Source organism: Pyrus communis, chromosome 7, assembly GCF_963583255.1.
Source record: "Pyrus communis chromosome 7, drPyrComm1.1, whole genome shotgun sequence".
In the NCBI taxonomy this organism is placed as follows: Eukaryota; Viridiplantae; Streptophyta; class Magnoliopsida; order Rosales; family Rosaceae; genus Pyrus; species Pyrus communis.
In genome coordinates this window covers 26,636,933-26,658,186 of record NC_084809.1, presented here as the reverse complement: position 1 = coordinate 26,658,186, position 21,254 = coordinate 26,636,933, and the positions used below count along the sequence as shown (strand labels likewise).

Here is a 21,254-nt window from a genome sequence, read left to right as displayed (position 1 = left end):
GTCTATAATTTAATTTTTTTAGCATTATCCTTAATCCCATGACTTGTTTATTTTGTTGGATGTTTACACAAACACAAACAAAACAAAGAAAGATGTTCACAGGCTCACACTGGTAAGAATCGATTACATAAAGCTTTAACATATGTAGATTTTTTTTTTTTCTCTTAGACCTATGTGATAATGAAATACCGTTGGCCATTTTGCTAATTAAAGTAGGTTTGAGTCGCATGAATGGAGTGGCGCATCTTCTTTTTTTTTTTTTTTAATGATCAAATGCAAAGCAACAAGTAGTATGGATTGCTTGGTGGTCAGTGCATTATTCTTCAACCCGTTGTATTTTTGGTTTAAACTATTCTCCCTCTTCTCTCTCTTCAAGTATAAATTAAAGTAAAAACATCTCTTGTATTAACAACAAAAATGATCAAATGCAAGCATATAAAACGAAATAAAGCTTAAAATTTAGTGATATTTCTCTTTAAAGTATTGAAGAATGATTCGAATTTGAATCTGCATCTCCCATAAAGATTAAAACAAGAAAATTATTACTGGAATACAGCATAAAAATCACAGGAGAGATGTAATGAGTGAGATAACAGTTTACAAGGATATGGATAAGAAGTAGAACCATAAAGTAAGGGTTTAGTTTGGCCGAGTTTAGGCCCCAATGTTCGATATTTTTTTCTCTTTGTTGGATTAATTATTATAGGTCAAAAGGATGCATGTCCATGTTCAATGGAATTGATTAATTTTAGAAGAAAAAACAAACCAGATTCTTCGAAGTTTGAATTCATTTTATCAATCTTCCTATCATATAACAACTACTCCCTTTATTGTCTATGAGTCGATGGGGACACATTTACCTGTTTTCCTTTCAAAATTATAGTACTGTCGTTTCACTAAATTAGAGAGTCTGAGAGTGTGAGGTGGCCAAAGTTATCATCTAACATTTGTTTGATGATCAAGTGACAAATAAATGCTAGCTCAAGTGACAAATAAAAGCATGTTATCCAATATCCTACTGAATAGGGTGTTGGGTTTCCACCCATCCATCCCGAGTTCAAAATTTCTCCTTCCATAAATTATTGTAATAGTTTCGATCTCTTCCCCTTCCCTTAACAATAATAATTTAACAAAATAACGAATACAAGTGAAGTAAATTAATTTGTTAAGCTCAAAACTAGGAGGTCAACAAAAACCAATATGGTCAAAAAAATTTAAGCGGCTCACTCCTAAAAATGGGCTCAGGATATAAAACTAAATTATAAATAGAAGGATTTAAGTGGTTCACCCTTAAAAAGGGCTAGTGATCTGCTATATATTTGATGTAGATTACAAGATAACTTGAAATGATGTAAGTAATTTACAAGAGAACTTGAAACGATGTAATCTGATTTTCCTCTCATGGATCCGACCGCTTATAAGGGTACTCAACCTCTTTATATAGGCCTTGAGTGAGTCCCAAAGTCTTGGGTCCTTAATTCTCTCATTATCCTATCATTTAATGGGCCAAACACATATATGGGACATATAAGCTATTCCTCCATTATCCACTTGACATAAGTGACATTTGCTCAGAGCTACTTGCATGATTCCCAGGACGACGCATATCGAGCGCACCCCTTGTTCAAGAGTGGTGGGAAAGCACTCAGCAGCTCTAGGCCTGAGAGTATTTACGTCCCTTCATGGACTTATTTTAACGTTGATGGCCAACACGTTGAACGAAGTTGACGTCAGGGTAGACCTACCCTTGGAGCTCCATGCTAAAAAGTTGTCAGGCTTGCCAACTATCAAGAATGGTCGGAAAGCACTTTTAAGTTTTTTGCTCGTCCTTCTTTGTTGGCAGACAGTCCAAAGCTAAGAGCGGCTATCTTCTTCGTTGTTGTGGTAGTTCTCTGTCTGCATAGCTCCTTAGGCTAGCTTGTAAGCCAAATGTCTTGATCTTCTCATCCTTTAGTGAGTTTTCTTCAAGCCTATCTCCTTAGACCCAACAACAACTATATATTATTTTAATGAGTCTAAAAGAATCATATAATTTTTTTTTGAACAAACGATATTAAAGAACATGCATTAACATAATTAGAATTAAGTTAGGTCGAAAGTTTAATTCCAACCGAAGAAAAAAAAAACCTGAAAAGGAGAGATGATTATTTTTACCAAATTAAGTGATTATATTATTGCACATCTTGTACATACATTGGTCTCAACACACACACACACACACATAATACATTCAGTAAATACATACAGGAGACTTGGAACAGTCAAGACATTGATACTACTGACTACACACACATAATACATTCGGTAAATACATACAGGAGACTTGGAACAGTCAAGACATTGATACTACTAACTACTGCATTGCAAGTGGCAATATCATCTCTTCACTCGTTTAGATTCTTGTATTAGGTCATCATCATAAAAATGACATATTTGCCCTCATATGTGTAAATACACCCTTGCATTAACTTGTACAGCCCCCACCAAATCATATATATATTCATACTGATCTACTACAATCAGCCCTACCGAACCCAACTCTACGATTTGCCAGATCAAATTCAAGCCATTGATTCCTCTGATGAAAATTTCCAATTATATTGCTGGAGGCACCAAGCATGTTGGACTGTCCGACTGCAACGCAACGGACTCCGCCCCCAACTTCGGCTAGAATTTGTTCTTTTGGCGTCACAATCTCCACACCTTTGGCAAACACAAATGCCATGTCTCCTATCAACCGCCCGATCTCCATGCTGTCACCATCAAAACACATGTCGGACACACCTGCATACACGTAACCCTTTTTTAACTTTGCTCCCGCCAGTCTCACAATCTCTTCCCTCACCTTACTATACGCTTCATCCACAAAATAAGTGAACTCAGAACCCGAATCAATCATAGTCTGACCCGCCCCGCTGGCATCGGGTCGGAATATGGAGGGTTGAATTTTCAACATTTTCCCACCAATTCTTATCCCCACCATTACAACTGTATAGGCAAGGGGGTCCAAATTCGGCATGCGTTGACCTTGACCAAAGGTCAAGAGGTCAATGTATCGGAATCCCGCAGAATTCGGGTTGTGGCCCAAGTAGAAACTTCCGGTCGGCATATTGGACCCGGTTCGAGCCGGTCGGTTAGGTACGCAGTAGGAGAACTTGGTAACTTTTGCTTGGGAAGCGAATGATAGCCTCCCAAGATTCATACCCAGAATACCCTTGGTGTCACTGGTGTCCTTAGCACAACCAAGAATCAAGGGAGGGGTACTTACGGAACGAGAAAAGGTAAATTTTTCTCGGACGAGATTGCCCTCAGCGAGAGTACCATCGGCATAGAAGTAGGAATAGTGGCAGAGGCGGTTTTGGTCGCAAGAGGTTGGGAGGGTAAAATCGGGAACCCGGGGTTTGCAAATAGGGTGAGTGCAAGGCAAAACAGAGAAGGTGGAAGAGAGAGATGGGTCAAAAGACGCTGTGGGAGGAGGAGGTGGCCGTGGTTTGGGGTTCTTGTTGTGGCACTGAATCCATGAGAGTTGGCTTCCGGTGTCCAAAACCATCTGCTGGGTCTGCGGCGGAGTTCCGATAGGGAGAGAAACAATCAGAGCCATTGAATACTTGAACGAAATCTTGTAGTTGTACGACGGAGTTTTTAGTGTAGCACCACCAGCCGATCTTCTGGACAGTGTAGGGTTTTGCTTGGAGTTTGAAACGAGAGAGGCATGAAATGTTTTGGACGTGTTTGGAGGAGAGAGAGAAAGTGGAGAAGTAGTGAGAGGGAAAGAGAGAGAAAAAGCACTAGTGTCGTTGTTGTTCAACTTGTTTTGGTGCTTGTTCTGATCATCTTTCGGGATGGAAATCGATTGAGAAGGAGAGAGGAGAAAGAAGATGAAGATCGTGAGAAGATTAAAGAACATGGTTTTGGGAGAGAGGTACATTATTACAAGCTAGCAAGCTAGGCTATTTAGTGATTGATTTACAAAAGCACACACAGAAAGAAGAGAGAAGAGGAGAGAAATGAAGGGGGTGGGTGGGTTTTTCAGTAGAGTGGGGTTGTGGAGGTGGGGTAGTATTTATACCATCGGAATTATGAGGGTAGAAGGAGGAAGAAAACTAAAGAAGAAAGTTAAGGAACAAACAAAGACAGGACAAGCCAGAGGAAAAAAGAAAAGAGCAGAAGATAACGCGTTTTTGTTAAAAGAGTAGTTAAGAGTAGGGATCATATATATGTGTGTGTGTGCGCATATCGAGGAAGATTTTGGAGATCATTCAATCATATCCGTTCATGGTATATTATGCGATAAAAAATTATTGTAAATTTTTTATTTAAAATTGAATATAAACAGTACTTGACAAAAAATGATTGTACGATGTAGAATGAACGGATATGATTGAAAGATCCCCATAATCCTCACAAAGAGGATCCGACGAGGATCCTCTCTATATATATGGCTTCCACTGTTTGATATATAAACTTGCATGTGTGATGGGGGAAATTTTTCATTTTGCCTGGAACATTGGTGGTATGCCACTTGTCATAATACAAGCAGAGAAAAATTTTATTTTTTAAGTTGTTAAATTTTTAACACAAGTATCTTATCATTTATATAATGATACGTAGTGTATCACTTCGTGTTTGGGTTTAACTGAAAATTTATAGGGTGATGGGGCATGGGTGATGGTGAGTGGGGAAAGGTCGATATGCAAGTGTCTAGATGTCCACACATTTAAGTACTACACATAAATTATGTACAGTAATTATGGCCTTTTTGTCTTGTTTTTACATGTATATTGGATGACAACGTTTGCCGGCAGACCCCAACGCATTCACGCACTAAATGTAAATGGCCGGTGGCCAAATTCTTGTGTGGAATAATTACCACGCGTTAGTGACTCTAGAGAAAAAGACACTCAGATTATAGTTTCACTTGGACCGATTGATATTAGAATGACTTAGCTAATGCTAATCTGCAGTATCGCTGATTATCTCATTGATTATTGTTACATGAGTTATTTAATGTATCTACGACACAAATTTTAAAATTTAAGTGCATTAAATGACAGTCAATAGGATGATAAAAATTACCACTACTTAACATACCTATGTCCAAGGACAGTAACTTCTTTTTTCCTCGCTTTATTTGCACCAATCACTAATAAAACGACTTCCCATGCATTCGCCACCGTGTGGAGAGATGTGGTCAAAGGTCGCAGATGTGTGGAGTTTTATAAAGAGATTTGCGTCGTTGTGTATTAGGATTAGGAATACCATAGTGTTTCAGAAATGAAATTGCCAGAGGATTAAGCTGGTTGGGAATCCAAATTAAGCCATCATCAATCGACTTCCATGCCAATATTAATTTCATTAGTTAAATATGCTCTTCCCAGCATTATCGTTTTGGACGACATGGTATTGTATGAGCATAAAACTAGCAACAAGGTAAATGAGATCAATTACTCACTCCAATATTTTTCTGTTTCCATTAAGATCTTGAATAAGTTGTAGATGCAAATTCTGAACCCAACAATTTTTATTGTTCTTAAAAAGAAGGACACAGTGTTTAATGAACATGGCTCAATCAGTTAAGAGGTCATGAATTTGAATGAAAAAACAAACCATACTATATCATTTGTCTTCTAATTAATATTAAGATTATTAAAATATCTCTTACTTGGGTTTATTATCATGGATAGACACTGAACTAGCAAGGACAAAATTTTATCCGCGTTTACTAGGGAATGAGAATAATTGGTGCCATGGCGTTAACATATGACTAATCAATCTAAATTGAAAACAATAGAAAACAAAATTATTGCATGGTAGCTGTCGGATCTCAACGTATCTAACTCCTGGAACAAGATTATTATATGATTCACGGGTTATGCGTGTAGGATTTGTTAGAATATTAAATCGTTGGCCATAGTCGAGCACGTAATTAATAAAACCACAAATAACTAAATCGATGAACTGACAGCGATATGCATATAGAAGGAAAAACTAACCCGCAGCTGTTGAAAGAAGATGAAGCCATTATCAAACAAAGTAGTATTTCTTCTTCTTTCTGTCAAAACCAAAAGTATTCAAACTAACAATAGATCTTAGTTCGAATTTGAGCGCATGTTTTGTAAGAGTGGATGCCACAATTTATACATATTTAATCCATGTAATTCTCCTATTAGACTCTTCATTCAATACCAGTTACAGTACTGTATATGAAGTGTTAATAAACCAGTTTACATACTTCTGTTCAAACCTTCACAAACAAGGACTAATTATATATTTTTACCTTATTAATTTATATACCAACGTGAAACAAATAGCCGGCCTTAAGACTGATACTCATGATTATATTCTAATAGGATTATATAGGTCCAAGAGACAGAAATATAATAATGTTGCATCTAGCTACCCTTTAAAATATGAAGACGTTTCATCTACTACCCCCAGAAAATGCGAAAATGCGAAAATGCGAAAATTCTACAATGCACAGATGTATGAAATGCATCGATGCATTGGACAATTGAATCTACATGATTGAATTTTGATAACCTTAATCTAACCATTCAAGCATTGATGCATCCCTGCACCGTTATTGTAAAAAAACCTACTGGACCTGTGTCAATTGTCAAGTCAAACGAATATTAGAGCTTATTTGTTTAAGCAATGTGCCTTTATCTTACAAAATGCAATATTGCCATATTAATACCATATGTTAATAGGCGTAGATGCAATCAACAATAATGCTGGAAAAAAAGAATATATACACGTATGTGGCAACCAATGTGCTGATAAAATAAACAAATGGGTGATAGAACGACTCATGGAATGCCTTTACTATTTGATTAGTATTGTGCAGTATTAGGCATCATACCAATAATTATTAAACTATTTCTATATGATCATTAAAATTGCTCTCCATCATTCAATTGCATCAATTTGATACTTAGATACATAGTATTGTTCACCAATAACATCGTTTACAACAGTTTTTTATTTAAATTTTGTAGAAAATGATTATGCAAGATTAGCTCTTCATCAACATCGTGTGTGAGGCACCAACCCTCTCCCTAAGGAAAAAAGACCATTTATAATATACGTGCAGCAAAGGTGTATTCTCAATTGTATATGTTTCTCTTTACGATATCGGTTACTTGTAAATCTTTTCACACAATACTACTCGCCAAATTCATATATCAAATTTTGTCCCCAAGGAGCATTTTTTTTTTCATCCTCTGACGTTTTGTTCAATTCCGGAACTTTCGTTCTCATGCCCAGAGCCCTCGCGATTAATTAGGACAAAGAGCGAGAGCGAGAAGATGCATTGTTATTGATCGGGAATCGATACGAATTACCCCATCTAATAATTATGTTGAAGAGAAGATGCATTGTTATTGATCGGGAATCGATACGAATTACCCCATCTAATAATTTGTCTTTCAACATCACAATATAATGTTTCATTTAAATCTGGACAAACTTTTTATTCAGATTTTATTGGTACCAGATAAGGTCATAATATATGTGAAGTTAAACAGAAATTCGTGCTGCTTAACGAATTTAAAATTAGTGTAATCTCCTGGTACCTAAAGTAGTGAGAAACACTCTATTACAAGGATCAAATTAACAAATTGTAGGGGGGGGGGGGGGGGGGGGTGGGAAATCACTCGCCAATCAACTCTTAATGTCGAGTGTACTAACAGTTTGTTTCATGCGTTTTTTTATCCGTAACATAAATGTTTTTTTTTTTACTATAAAAAGGGTTTTAAGGGGCACACTTATAAGGAACCCTAAACATGTCAGAAAATAATAAAATTGAGAAGCTGCAATGAGAAGTCAATCAATGCAACAGAAATTACTCAACGTGAAGATGCTGCCATTTTATAACCTAAGTACTTTTATTCCAGCCAAATATAAAACATGCATGCTTCAAGCCTTCAAGTCTTCAACCATGTTAACCAGATTTGAGCAGCGAGCAATGCAGGTGCTGAAGAGTTTCACAAAAGCGGTTTGGTCATAGTGCTTTTTCTTTTTCAATCATTTCCTGCAATACAATAACAAAACCATCCAGTAAACTCAATCAGCGCACACACCATGTAAAAAAATTAATCAAATTGGACATATAAATGTATTGGGAAAAAACATGTATCACACAGGTACTATAGTGTATCAACTGTACCCTTCCATTCGCAAAAGAATGGGCAATCAACGTCGAAGTGAGTGGAAGATGAAAAATTGCTCCACCACATAACGAGTATTTAAAAAAAAAAAAAAAAACTTCACATGCGTCCTAACTCAGTGTATTGGTTTCTTACAATTTCTCTTCCTCCCATATTTTTCGAATAGTAAAGTCAGAAAATAAAAACAATTTATACGCACCTCTAAAAATATGTTGAGTTAGTTGATACTTGATAATAAACTCTGCTACATGTTAAACTTCTTGATCATCAATCTCCTTGTTTCTTTAGCTAACATGTCTTCCTAAATGAAAGAAGGTGAAAGATAATAAAAGTTATGGAATTTATCCCCATATTTGTTTGGGGTTATCTCGTTGAATATTTGTTTGTAATGCAAAACTTGTATAAGTATATACTGAATTTATCTATGTGAATGAACTTGATTTTAATTGTAACAAATTCAAGCTACAATGAACAACTTTAGTCATTAAATATTCTACAAAGATAAATTTATGCCCAAAATGAAATTATGAAATGAGATTCACTTTTTTCGTAGGAATACATTAAAGTAATACTTCTAGAGCCTCACATGATCCCTCAGCGCCTCAATCCTTCTTCGTAAATATGCAAAGGAAAAAGCATAAGCCACATAACCTTATTGTGATGCTGTTTTTTTTCCGGATGTTTTGTTCTCGAAGCTCAAGGTAGCTATCTTCTTTTCATTTTGATAACGCAATCTTGAACACCCATTTTCTCTCCTTCGACACCCCTATTTAGTTTTGGTCTTTGGATTGAATAAATTAGAAGATTAATTATGTGCGGAAATCATTTCTCATTCTTTATGCATGAGATTAGTCTTGCTTTCAAGGAGCTAGCCCTTTGTGAGGCTATACCCATCCCCTCTCCCTAGTGTAGATAATAACGTTTGTTAAAAATAAAAATAAAAAATAAAAAAAGTCTTGCTTTTGAGGAATATGACTTTGTAACCGTCATTTGACCTTTTCTTTTATATTTCTCTATCTACTCCAACTCGACCAACATCAAATGAGAGTTACAAAGTCATATTCCTTGAAAGAAAGACTGTTTTTATTTTTTTATTTTTTTGAACAATCGATATTATCTACACTAGGGAGGGGGTGCGTTTAGGCTGACAATAAGCTAGCTCCCCGAACGCAAGACTTAATCTCACACATAAAGATTGGGAAATGATTTCCACACATTATTAATCTTCTAAATTATTCAATCTAAGGACCAAAACTAAATAAGGGTGTCAAATGAGAGAAAATGGGTGTTCAAGATTCTCAACATGAGATGTGAAGGTAAAAGAGCCCCATATTGGTGAAAGGAGAAACTTTGCAATGGCTTATAAGAGGTTGGGCTACTCCCCATATTGCCAATTGGTTTTATGGTGTAACCTCAACTTTATTTACGCTCCACATCACCTTGTTATGTTGTCCATGTGTTAGGTTTAAAAATTTGCCACATGTGAGGGGCTTGTTGAGAATGAATCCCATATCGATGGGAGGAGTGTTAAGAATGAATTTTATATCAAACGGCCACTCGCACTCCAAAGAATAGTGCAACAAAGTTGTCCATCACGTTAAAATTTAAGGGACAAAGTTATTGCATTGTGAGAATTATTAAGGCCACGACATTTTTCTATGGCATTAAGGTTTAGCCGAAGACTCCTCTTTGTTAGCATTCTTAACATGCCCCCTCACTTGTGGTGAATTTTCAAGCCTAACATGTGGACAATACAATAGGGTGCCTGGAGAGTGTGTGGCCGTTCGATGTGAGATTCATTCTCAACACTCCTCCCATCGATTTGAGATTCAATCTCAACACTCCTCCATCGATTTAGGACTAAGCATGCAGTACAAGCATACCTCAAAGGAAGACAAGTTGAAAGTTTACCTCCGTTTACATGGTCTACCAAAGGACTTAGATGCTTTGATGTGGAGAGCAAACCTAAAAAGGGGAAGAGGCGAGGCCGAGTAATTAGGAATATGATGTGTGTGGCCATGGTCTTAATTGAGTTTTTGAGAGGATTGATAGAAGATCTAGAACTGACGAAGATTGTATCAAATAATGATTGAGAGTTCGCTTTCTTTTGCCCTTCTTACTTACTAATTCCGTCTCTTATGGTATTATTGGGTAAGTTTGAACCCATGGATAAATATAGACAATCATCTAGTGTGTACGGATGAAATAGAGAAAGCTACAGCTCGTTTCCTTGTGTCATTACACTATTACATGCAAGAGCTCTTAATAATCACACTCTCTATCTCTATATATATTTGAATAGATATATTTCGTTGTGTCTTGATTACCCGATGACATATTATGTCACACAAAGGTTTTCTATCCCATATCGATGGGAGGAGTGTTGAGAATAAATCTCACATCGATGGAAGGAGGGTCCTTGCATAGGCCTCTAAGTAAGTTGAGCTACTCTCCATATTGCCAATTGAGTTTATGATGGAACCCCAACTTTCTTCACAGAGGAGGAGGAAGAGGAGAAGAAGAAAATGGACGCTGGACTGCTGCAAGGGAATGGATGCTTAGATGTTGTATATGCGATAAACTCACTCTTCCACTCATTGTAAATTTATCCTAAAACAACATTGAATTAGAACAAAAACTTTACCAGTAATGAAAATGTAACAAGAATTTATAACAAAATACAGCCTAATTTAGCAAACAATCAATTAATTTTGTTTCTTGAACCCAACAAACGTTTTGCTAGCAAAGGAAATCTCACCAAAAAAAAAAAAAAAAAGACTCGTTGAAAGTGGCATTAGAATCCATGCAAACAAATTATTTTTTCGGCATTGGGGTACTAAGTAGACAAAAAAGTTGTTGGGCAAGGATTTTGCCTTTCTAGACGAATACACAGCAAACAATCCTCACATAAGTAACTGCAGAGACGAGTTCAAACATTTGGTTGCATATATTTTTATAATGTAGGCCTACTTAGTAAGATAAACTTTGTTGTTGTTGTAGGCTTTTTATCAATTACAGAGGTGCTGGATTTGGGGCATTTTCCAAAATTGGGAAGAGAAATACCACCAAATTAGGGGTTTTCTGGACTGCTAGAAATGCTTTATTATAAACATGTCAAGTTTTTCATTGAAAACTCAATTGATTTATGAAGAGCCACATGGCAAGTGCTCTATTACCCAAAAGCGCTTCAAACATTTTTCGCCAAATTCAGTCGGAAGTGTTTTTGATTGTCAGAAACTGCTTCTAAGTTTCTAACCCTTCCAAAAACAATCTCAACAGCAGCTCCTTGGTGTATCAATTAACTTTCACCAAAAGCTACTATCGTTGTTGATTGGTAGCGCTTACTGACATGTCTTTTCTTAGTTGTTGCCTAAAGTCTCAGTCCTTATGAAATGCATAGTCCAACCATAAGAAAATAGGTTATACTATAGATTTATAGACTTGGTTTGTATATACCGTTTTTGTATAGATGTTGCCGGAGTTGGAGTAGATGGAGAAATATAAAAGAAGAGGTCAAATGACAGCTACAAAATCATATTCCTAGAAAGCGAAGACAGCCACCATGAGCTTTGATAACTCAGCTGCGAATGATTCGACAAAACATCATAACAATCTGAAATCATGTTATTTGTATATATATTAGCTTCAATATAGATAGTGTGAGCATTTGAGTAAGAACAATTGAAGGAAAATGACTCTCTTCAAACTAATTTCACACCAACATTGCCCTCACTTGTCATTATTATCTTTGTATTCTTCTTACTAGTCAACAATGTTGTGTCAACCTCCTTCAAGTTCTCCAGTTTTGGTCCAAACTTGCGGATTTAACCTTCCAAGGTGATGCATTTCAATTTGGGGGAGTAATCCAACTCAGAAGTCCTCCCCTCCCTCGCAGTGTTGGCGGAGCCTTGTATACCCAGCCCGTTCACCTTTGTGATGCCAGCACAGGGAGGCTCACCGACTTCACAACCCATTTCAACTTCATCGTGAAAGCCCTGAGTGATACCTACTACGGCCAGGGCATATCCTTCTTCATTGCACCATTCGGATCAAACATCCCTCACAATTCAAGTGGTGGATACTTTGGTTTATTTAGTTCTGATTCGACTGACTCCTCCAGAAACAAAGTCGTTGCCGTTGAGTTCGACAGTTATAAAAATATGTGGGATCAAGTCCTATCATGTAGGAATCAATGTTAATTCCATTGCCTCAATAGCCAATGTCACATTGAAAAGCGGCATAAAAAATGATCTGTAGCAAATGCATGGGTAAGCCAACTCCACCACCCAAAACTTGTGCGTTTTCCTAATTTTCTTTGCTAAAAATCCAGTATACAATGTCGGAGATTGTAGTCCTTCATATATAGTCGATCTGAGGAATGTGCTGCCGGAGCTGGTTAGCGTTGGTTTCTCTGCTGCCGCGGGTGGGTAGAAATACACAGCATTCGCTCTTGGTCATTCTGTTCAACCTTGGAAACCAGCAGTGCCAATGCAGCCGGGACTCTTCAACTCAAGATTATTTCTGCATTCTGTTTGTTAGTGTGGGGAATACTTGTTTAAATTATTTACAATGATCAACCATTGTTTTGGGATGTTTGCTGCAAATAACAACACTCCAAGAACACATCTTTTTCTTTCTACTACGAATTTGCTCGCCACCCTATTTAATTTTCATGGTCATGGATGTTTAACATAAAACTACATTGCGTACGTCTAACATGCCATTGATACAGTAAGTTCATACGCTTCGCGTAGACAAGTCATTTAACTCGTTTCCTCACCTTCGCACAGGAACAAAACCGAAGATGAATATTTAGTACATCTGAAAAAAGCACGCTAACTTAAGTTACAAGTAATAACCTTGTATTTCCTTACGAGAACATTGACCACATGTGCCTAATTATACGAGCTATACTCCAGGCAACGGGAACTGGGTGGTAAGAGCTTCAACTCTTCTCTGCAGATCTGACACTCGGTCCTTTAGGGAGAATTCGGGGGAAGCTACAAACTTCATGAAATCTTGGAGCTTCGATCCTGAGGCTGCGCGTTTAGCATCAATTGTTATCTGCACACCCTCATGAATATAGTCTGCAACAGCTATGAATTCTTTCTCGGTGAATCCTCTTGTCGTCATGGCAGGTGATCCAATGCGAATGCCACCAGGCACTACGGCACTTTTATCACCTATTTCATCAAATATCTCAGGTGTAAGATCAAGAGTAAAAAAAAAAAAAAGGCTCAAAGACAGATAAAACCACAACTACACTAACAAAATAGCTCAACGATAAAGACCCTTCAAAACTAGGCAAGTACCCTTTAGGGCCAAATAGGCCTGAAACCAAAAGTAAAGGTCTGGAACCCTTAGCCCATCGGGTAAAATTATAGAAATGGCTTGATTAGACTATTAGGATGTATAAACATTTGAACGAAAGAAAACATGTCCATTTCATATGATTACTTGCATATAATTACTTCAAATACATCCCGTGTAAAACTTTATAGCCCTATCCTGAAATCCAGAGTTCTCTTCAAAATTTTCAACCAAATTGACCTCTCTACACTCACCAGGTACTGAGTTCTTGTTGAGGGTGATAGAAGCCATGTCGAGAATTTTCTCCACTCGAGCTCCATCAATACCCTGTCAATAAAGGAAATGACAAATAACATTGGAAAACAAGATTCCGTTATAAACCAATGCACAGGATCCAGTAACTTTAATCCTTAATTAATCCTTAATTAATCCTATAACATCACAAGCGAGAAAACACAAAACAAAATAAAACGACAAGGTCAGGCATTGAAGGAAAAGGAAGGAAGAAGATTCCTTTTTAAAGAATACCTTGTCAAACCTAAAAATTAAAATTAAAATTAAAAATAAAATAAAAAAATAAAATAAAATATAAAAAAAAAGCCATTTAAACGTTCCAATAAGGTCATACTCATCTCAGTGAATTTCTTGTTCTTTCTGTACCTCTAATGCTAACTTTTAAAGCATAAGTTGCGCAGGAAACATAGATAAAACAACAGCTAAACTTCCATGTCTCAGGACAAGGTCTCATATAAGCAGCAAAGAGAAATTAGTATCAATCAAAACAAGTTAATTAATTAACAATCTAGGACTAGGAACTTACTAAAGGCCGGAGATCCACAAGAACCAGATGGTTATCACTGCCACCAGAAACTAGTTTGTATCCAAGTTCAGTTAATCGGCTAGCAAGAGCCCTGCAATTAGATACCACCTACAAGGTCGAGTATCCACACTAACTTAGGGCATGTCTTCGACCATTTTTACACGAGGACAAAATATTATGGTACCTGGTTCTGGTAAGCCTTAAATTCTGGGGACTGTGCATACTTCAAGCAAACTGCAAGGCCCCCAATAGTGTGGTTATGAGGACCACCCTGCATAAAGAACTCATGCCTTTATCCTTTGTATATCAAAATTCAAAATAAATGTTGAATTTATAGAAAGATAAATAAATAATTAGGCATCAATAAGATTTGTTAAGATGAAACAAGTACAACTAACCTGTAAACCTGGAAAAACAGCATTGTTGATGGCAGTTTCTAAATCAACCCCGAGAACTGTATCTTTCTTGAAGAAGATCATCCCACCCCTTGGACCTCTTAAAGACTGAAAAGAAGAGTCACAAATATGTGAGATCATCCAAATGTGGATTACAACATAGGAAGCACGTGATAAGGCTACTATGAAGTACTCGTGTTTTCGCATGTCTACGAGTCCATTCAAGTGTAATTTTTTTAACTTGGAAAAATCTAGTAAGATATAAATACATGAGTTTGAAGTTTGAACAATACCTTGTGTGTTGTTGTGGTCACAATATCACAGTAGTCAAAGGGATTTGCAAGCACAGAAGCAGCAACAAGCCCACTTATGTGAGCCATATCCATCATAAGAAAAGCACCGACAGAATCCGCAATCTTCCCATGAACATTAGATGTAATTCATTAGTTGCCAAAGAAAAAACACAAGCTTGTAAATGATAATGAACTCCATATCCATTACACGAATTAAATTAATTTAGATAGAATGAATACATAAAATACTAACCTTCCTCATGCGAGGATAGTCAAAATCTCGAGGATAAGCACTAGCCCCGGCAATAATGAGTTTTGGTTTAAATCGGTCAGCCATTTCCTCAAGCTTGTCATAATCAACCAGACCTGCGTTTTGTTTTTTGTTACGAAAAAAAATCCAACATCATTCCAAAGAATAACAATTACACCCTTAACAAATCTGAAAGGCAACATAGTCTTATCTAGAAACAAAATGCAGCACCTGTGGATTCATTGAGTCGATACGACATGGACTCAAAATAAATGGATGTGCCTGATACCCGTCTTTTAGGAGTCATGAAACCATGAGACAAATGTCCTCCGTGAGACAAGTCCAAACCCTAAGATGCATGCACATGTTAGTAGCCAGTAGCCACCAATAAAAAGAGTAAACCAAACCCAAGAGGATAACTTACCATGAGACGATCATGAGGTTTAAGAATTGCGGTATAAACCTCAAAATTAGCAGGAGAACCAGATAATGGTTGAACATTAACACCCCACTTCTTTCCATCTAAGTGAAATGCATCAAGAGCCCTCCTTTGGCAAAGTGTTTCAAGCTCATCAATATGCTCATTTCCACCGTAGTACCTGATATGTACAATCAAACGATGAGCTACACCAAGAAAAATAATTTTAATGGAAGGTCCCTACTCAACTCACATTACTCTGAGTCTTGGTATCTGTACCTTTTACCTGGTAATCCTTCTGAATACTTGTTCGTGAGACATGAGCCAACTGCCTCCATCACTGCCCGATAAGTAAAATTTTCTGAGGCAATAAGCTCAAGACTCTTGAACTGTCGCTGCTTCTCCATATCAATAATAGCACGCACCTCAGGGTCAGCCTCGCTTAACCCATTGTCTACAAAACTGCTTCCATTACCTGTAAATCAAAAAATACAATTCATGAACAAGTCAGACATAATTCCTGCTACTAACCAATGATTCCTTTCATACTACATCAGAAGTTGGGAAAATACAGCCGGAACATATGGTTCTATTAAAGATGTGTATTCATAAGGATGGTTTTGTCATAGAACTGAGTAATGAAATTTTTTAGTTATACTAAGTCAATATTCATTCTCATAGGATTCATACAGCTGACTGCACTTAATGGGATAAGGCTTTGTTGTTGCTGTAGTTGTTGTTATACTAAGTAGATACTAAGAAAACTCCAAAAATAAATACACACAGCACCAAATCCAAGCAATATAATGGAATACCATTCTGGCAGATGCTAAGCAAAATGATGGTCTTTTCGATTTTTGTATTCTTAAGAGAAACTGAAATCAAAATTAAATTATAACACCATAGAATTTAAAAAACCAGAACAATTCCTGCCACAGACTTCTCAGAACAGAAATTTAACATGCATTTTATTAATATTTACAAATGGAACCATAAATAAATAGAAGGTACTGAGATCAGTTCAAAGTTTGGAGTATAACTACCGCCAATTTCAGGCATAGGCACAGAGACAGAAGAGGACGGCCTTCCAGCAACCAAACTTCCTTCAATGTAAGAAGAAGATCTAACGGGCTTCACACAATTGAGCTTTAGTTGATGTGAAAATCCACTACCGGTAAGCCCCTTGTTTGGAAAAATTGTTCCTTTGGTCCAAGTGGGCTGTTGGAGAGAACCCATCACTGCAGCTCCACTACAAGCCTGCATCTTTGCTTCCAAATACTATACCTTACAAGCTTCCTACAGATATTGCAGAAAATTCTGGGCAGTGAGCACAACTTTAACATACACATGATACAAATACATACATATATATTACATACATGCATACTGGCATGCTCATAGACTGATGTAATCTTATAAACAAAAGTTATATACAAGAGTTCCAAATTTGTAATTAGAGAAAGTATAAAATTGTTTTCAAAAAACAGTAAACGTAATGGATAAATCACCCAACATACATTATTTCACTCCTTCAACTTATTTTAACACATGATGGCTACTGCCAATTCAAAAAGGAACTGTTTCCCTACACTGATGAAACACTTAAACTCATTGATAATTGCTACTTTTAAGACTGTCACATTGATCATTTCTATTCATCTTCATAATTTACTTGACAGACGGGACATTAAAAAGACTATTTTGTTAATCATCTCCCCAATACAAATCCAACGGTATTATGACACGCACGAGTGAATTTCATTGACAAGCAGGAAACAAAAAAAAATCAAGAAAACATAAGCCTACTCGAGGGAGCGTAACGAGCCTTACACCTCAAAATGCACACTTATACATTAGCAAAACTCAAAAAAAAAAAAAAAAAAACAACAACAACAAACAACCGTGGAATCGAAAAACAATATAAAACTAGTTTAAGTTGTGGTTTACTAAAGCAACAAATCACACCAACCATGTCAGTCAGTCAAATAAACAAGTCAGTTTATCGATCCTGTTACTTTTAGGGAAGCTGCTGAAATATGAACCTATACATGCACAGAGTATTAACTGAAACAAATTGACTCCTACAAGTTAATTGATTCCCGAAAACATAATTAGGAGATTAAGTAAAACCCTAATTTTAAGGAAGAAGAAGAAGAAGGACTTACAGAGTGAGAGCAGAGGAGGAGGAGGCCGGACTGCTGCTGGGTAGGGATGTCGAAACTGTTTTGGCTGAGTAAAGTTTTTTTTTTTTTTTTTATTTGACCAAAAAAAAATCAAGTGCTTGACCAAAATATAAAGTATGCGCTTTAGTGGGCCGGACGGGGTTCAGCCTACTAACTCAGATTTTGGGCTGGGCCAGTACATTACAGGGGGCCCCACCTCAACAACCGCCACTACCGGCCGCCAGCAGCTGTAGAAAGAAATTATATGTTCTCCTCCAACTTCTCTATCCAGATTCCAGGTGCCCTTTGATTTACAGCGGTGGCGGAATCAGGTTCCTTCTCTTTTTCACTCACCCACTTCATTTCTTATTTACTATTTCTGTTTTCTTTATATATTTATTTATAATTTAGGGTTTAGTTATTTTTCTTGATGTTTGATATATTCGTGTTTATTGTCAAAGATATGGTCGGATATGGTCAGATATGATATTTTCTTTTTTTTGGTTTCATATCTGACCTTTTAAGTAAAGGAGAAATTAAATTGTCATCTCTCTTTTTTTTTATTTCATTAATTAAAACTTTATTCATTTTCAATTTTTGATCAAAGATCCTTTGGTTTCTATCCACGCCATAGTTTCAATGATTATAAAATTACATGCTAGCATAATTGAATTTTATAATTAAAATTTTTATAAAAGGGTACAAATTATAAATAGGAATAAATGAAAAAAAAAATACTAAAAAGATATATTTAAAAATGATTAATAAGTTTTTCATTTTTAAAATTTACATATGATGACGTGTAAATAATTTTAATATTCAAATAATGACATGAAGATTAGTCAAGAGACCTTGATCAAAAATGAAAAAGAAATAAAGTTTCAATTAATGAGAAAGAAAAATGACGGATGTGAACCTAATTTATCTCATGAAATGGGGAGTTATAAATCTCATAATTTGTAACTTTCATAAAAAAATGAAAATAGAAATGTATTACATTAATATTAATATGCTGAAGTCGTCAAAATCAAAGAACTTTGATTAAAAACTAAAAACCGGTAAGGTTTTAGTCAAAGAACAGCGGTTATTAAAACAAAAAAAAAAGGTCAAAGAAGAGTGGTGGGTAGGGACAGCATCTAAAGGCTCCCTTAAGTAAATACTTGTACCGTAACCAAGTCTAGTTGGGTTTCATTGAAACTTGTCAGTTTTAGTTTGAGTTGGGGGTTGAGCCTTTCATTAGGGCAATTGCCAGTACATATGATACGATTTTTGTTTTAGCAATTTCCATTACATCAAAATAAACATATTAAAATCAGTACCAATCCTGTCATCGCTTGCCGTTTTGTACTTGTATTCAACTTAGTCAGAACCGTCACCTCAGAAGAAAAAAATTCAATGCTGAGGCCTCTTTATGTGCTGTGGAAAGTGGCTTCCGTTGATGAAAAAGGATCATCTGTATTTGTAGTTACTCATCTGTTCTGTTACAACATCCTCGATCGATGCAAATAAAATTCTCTTTTTATGATTTTAAACTCAAGTAGAAAAAGAACATCTACGTCTTTCCCTCCTTGGTATTAGGATCAGTCATTAGGAGAAAGAAACCATTCAACTTAGAAAGCATGCTAACAAGATATTGATGTCATGTTTGATCTTTGTTTCTTGTTAGATATTTGTATATTTGTATCCTGCTATTTTGTATGAGATTTTCACTTCATTTTCCATTAATGTTGAAGGTTGAAGGTAGACAGGATATCCCTTTATATCTTCTACTGCTCGTCCTTCCGCTTTTTCTCTTTCGTTTCTAAGATTCGCGTCTTTGTTTGGGTCATTGGGCGCATTTCCCGAATCAATTGGCCATGGACAAATGAATGGAGCAACTGCCCATTTTATTGTAAGGTAGCATACAGTTGCAAGCACATGGTTCGTTAACCATAGACGGGTCACTTTTGGCTTTGGGTTAACAATTTGACCATTTGATTGTGAGGTAGTATGGAAGCACATAGTTCATGAACCATGGATGAGTCACTTTTGGCTTTGGGTTAGTATATAAGTGGCTGTTCAGATATGACCAGCCTTATGTTGTAGCAATGTGGATTTGATAAGTCAGAGTTGCGGTCGAGGTGTTTGGGTGAGACCTGTGGGCGACTTGGGTAATCATATGATAAAGTACATTGTACAAACCGCCTTAAAATGAAGGGTATTTGCTAGAAATGTCGATTGTCATGTTTTTAAAATCCTTTAAAGTTGATCCATATGAAATTTTTTGTATATTTTGATATAGTAAATGTCTTCTTATTTAAAGCGGAAGAAAGACGAAAGAAGAAATTTAACTGGAGGAAACTAGAATAAAATCAACTTGAATGAGATGGAAGTTGCAATTGCGGATTTGGTTTCCACTTACAACGAATGGTTATTAAGTAATTTTTGTTGACATGGCAGGTCAGAGTGCTTGCATTTAGAAATTAGAAGAAATAATCCTGTTCGTTAGTTGGAGAATTAGAATCTTGAGGCATGGAAACTGAGATGGTAGTGCATGAAGGCGGGTGCCACTGCAAGAATGTAAGGTGGCGAGTGAAGGCACCTAGCAGTGTTGTGGTTTGGAGTTGCAACTGCTCGAATTGCTCTATGAGGAGTAACACCCATTTCATTGTCCCTGCTGAAAGATTTCAACTTTTGAGTGATTCTGAGCAGTTTCTTACAACTTACAGCTTCGGTACTCATATAGCAAAGCACACATTCTGTAAAGTTTGTGGGATAACTTCGTTCTATCATCCACGCTCAAACCCTGATGGGGTCGCCATCACATTTAGGTGTGTTGATCCTGGAACACTCGCCCACATTGAGATTAAGTATTACGACGGGCAAAATTGGGAAGCCTCTTACAGTCAAACAGGCATTGCGTCGCAGTCAACAGTGCAGACTCCGCAAAATATGGGTTGACTTATGTTGTGTGATTTCGAAGTGTTAATCAAAGTCGTCTGGCGTTTCGGCCCTGTGGGGATTTTTACAATGTTATGTGGATTGTGGAATGCATCATTCTATGTTGGCTTCTGTCTTGTCTTGTTTTTTGTCTCCCCTTTTGTTTTGTTCTTCTGTTTCTTTTGTTTAGGCCAAACTATAATTTTGGTCCTTGTAATTGTATTGAACGTCCACTTTTGTCCCTGTAGCTTCAAATGTTGCAAATGATTGTCAAAAGTTTCCGAACAGTCTCGTGGCCGATTACGAATCAATACTGTTATTGTTTCTAATTTGAGATATGTTAAGAGAAATCTTTCAAAAATGAGATTTTATGTGAACTCTGTTTAATATGTGCACAATTTTAGACAAAATGTTTTGATACAATTAGCAATGAAATCATTGAGAATAAGGAGGATTTAATTTCATCGTGCCCTCTTTATGTGAGGCCACTCTTTTGAGACAACACTATAGTAACCCTTG

The 21,254-nt window shown here is 36.5% G+C and overlaps 3 protein-coding genes across 4 annotated transcripts; 1 reads left to right on the top strand and 2 right to left on the bottom strand.

Annotated features, from left to right (window-relative positions):
• Positions 1-2,149: 2,149 nt before the first annotated feature.
• On the bottom strand, positions 2,150-4,128 carry LOC137740217 (aspartic proteinase PCS1-like). Its single transcript, XM_068480054.1, has one exon. The coding sequence runs from the start codon at positions 3,926-3,928 to the stop codon at positions 2,501-2,503; it is 1,428 nt and encodes a 475-aa protein (XP_068336155.1). The 5' UTR covers positions 3,929-4,128; the 3' UTR covers positions 2,150-2,500.
• Positions 4,129-12,853: 8,725 nt separating this feature from the next.
• On the bottom strand, positions 12,854-17,884 carry LOC137739115 (serine hydroxymethyltransferase 3, chloroplastic-like). Its single transcript, XM_068478608.1, has 12 exons — positions 17,820-17,884; positions 16,698-16,950; positions 15,934-16,129; positions 15,661-15,835; positions 15,468-15,585; positions 15,240-15,352; positions 14,987-15,109; positions 14,697-14,801; positions 14,483-14,569; positions 14,299-14,406; positions 13,733-13,805; positions 12,854-13,351 (listed from the first exon to the last, which is right to left on the bottom strand). The coding sequence occupies exons 2-12, from the start codon at positions 16,915-16,917 to the stop codon at positions 13,077-13,079; spliced, it is 1,593 nt and encodes a 530-aa protein (XP_068334709.1). The 5' UTR covers positions 16,918-16,950; positions 17,820-17,884; the 3' UTR covers positions 12,854-13,076.
• Positions 17,885-18,059: 175 nt separating this feature from the next.
• On the top strand, positions 18,060-21,022 carry LOC137740968 (uncharacterized). 2 transcript variants are annotated; one of them, XM_068480770.1, is made up of 2 exons: positions 18,060-18,148; positions 20,256-21,022. In XM_068480770.1, exon 2 carries the CDS (start codon positions 20,328-20,330, stop codon positions 20,754-20,756), a length of 429 nt encoding a protein of 142 aa, XP_068336871.1. In that variant the 5' UTR covers positions 18,060-18,148; positions 20,256-20,327; the 3' UTR covers positions 20,757-21,022. The 2 variants fall into 2 exon arrangements, with proteins under 2 accessions (XP_068336871.1, XP_068336873.1); XM_068480772.1 differs by lacking the exon at positions 18,060-18,148 and adding an exon at positions 19,446-19,712.
• The last annotated feature ends 232 nt before the right edge of the window (positions 21,023-21,254 follow it).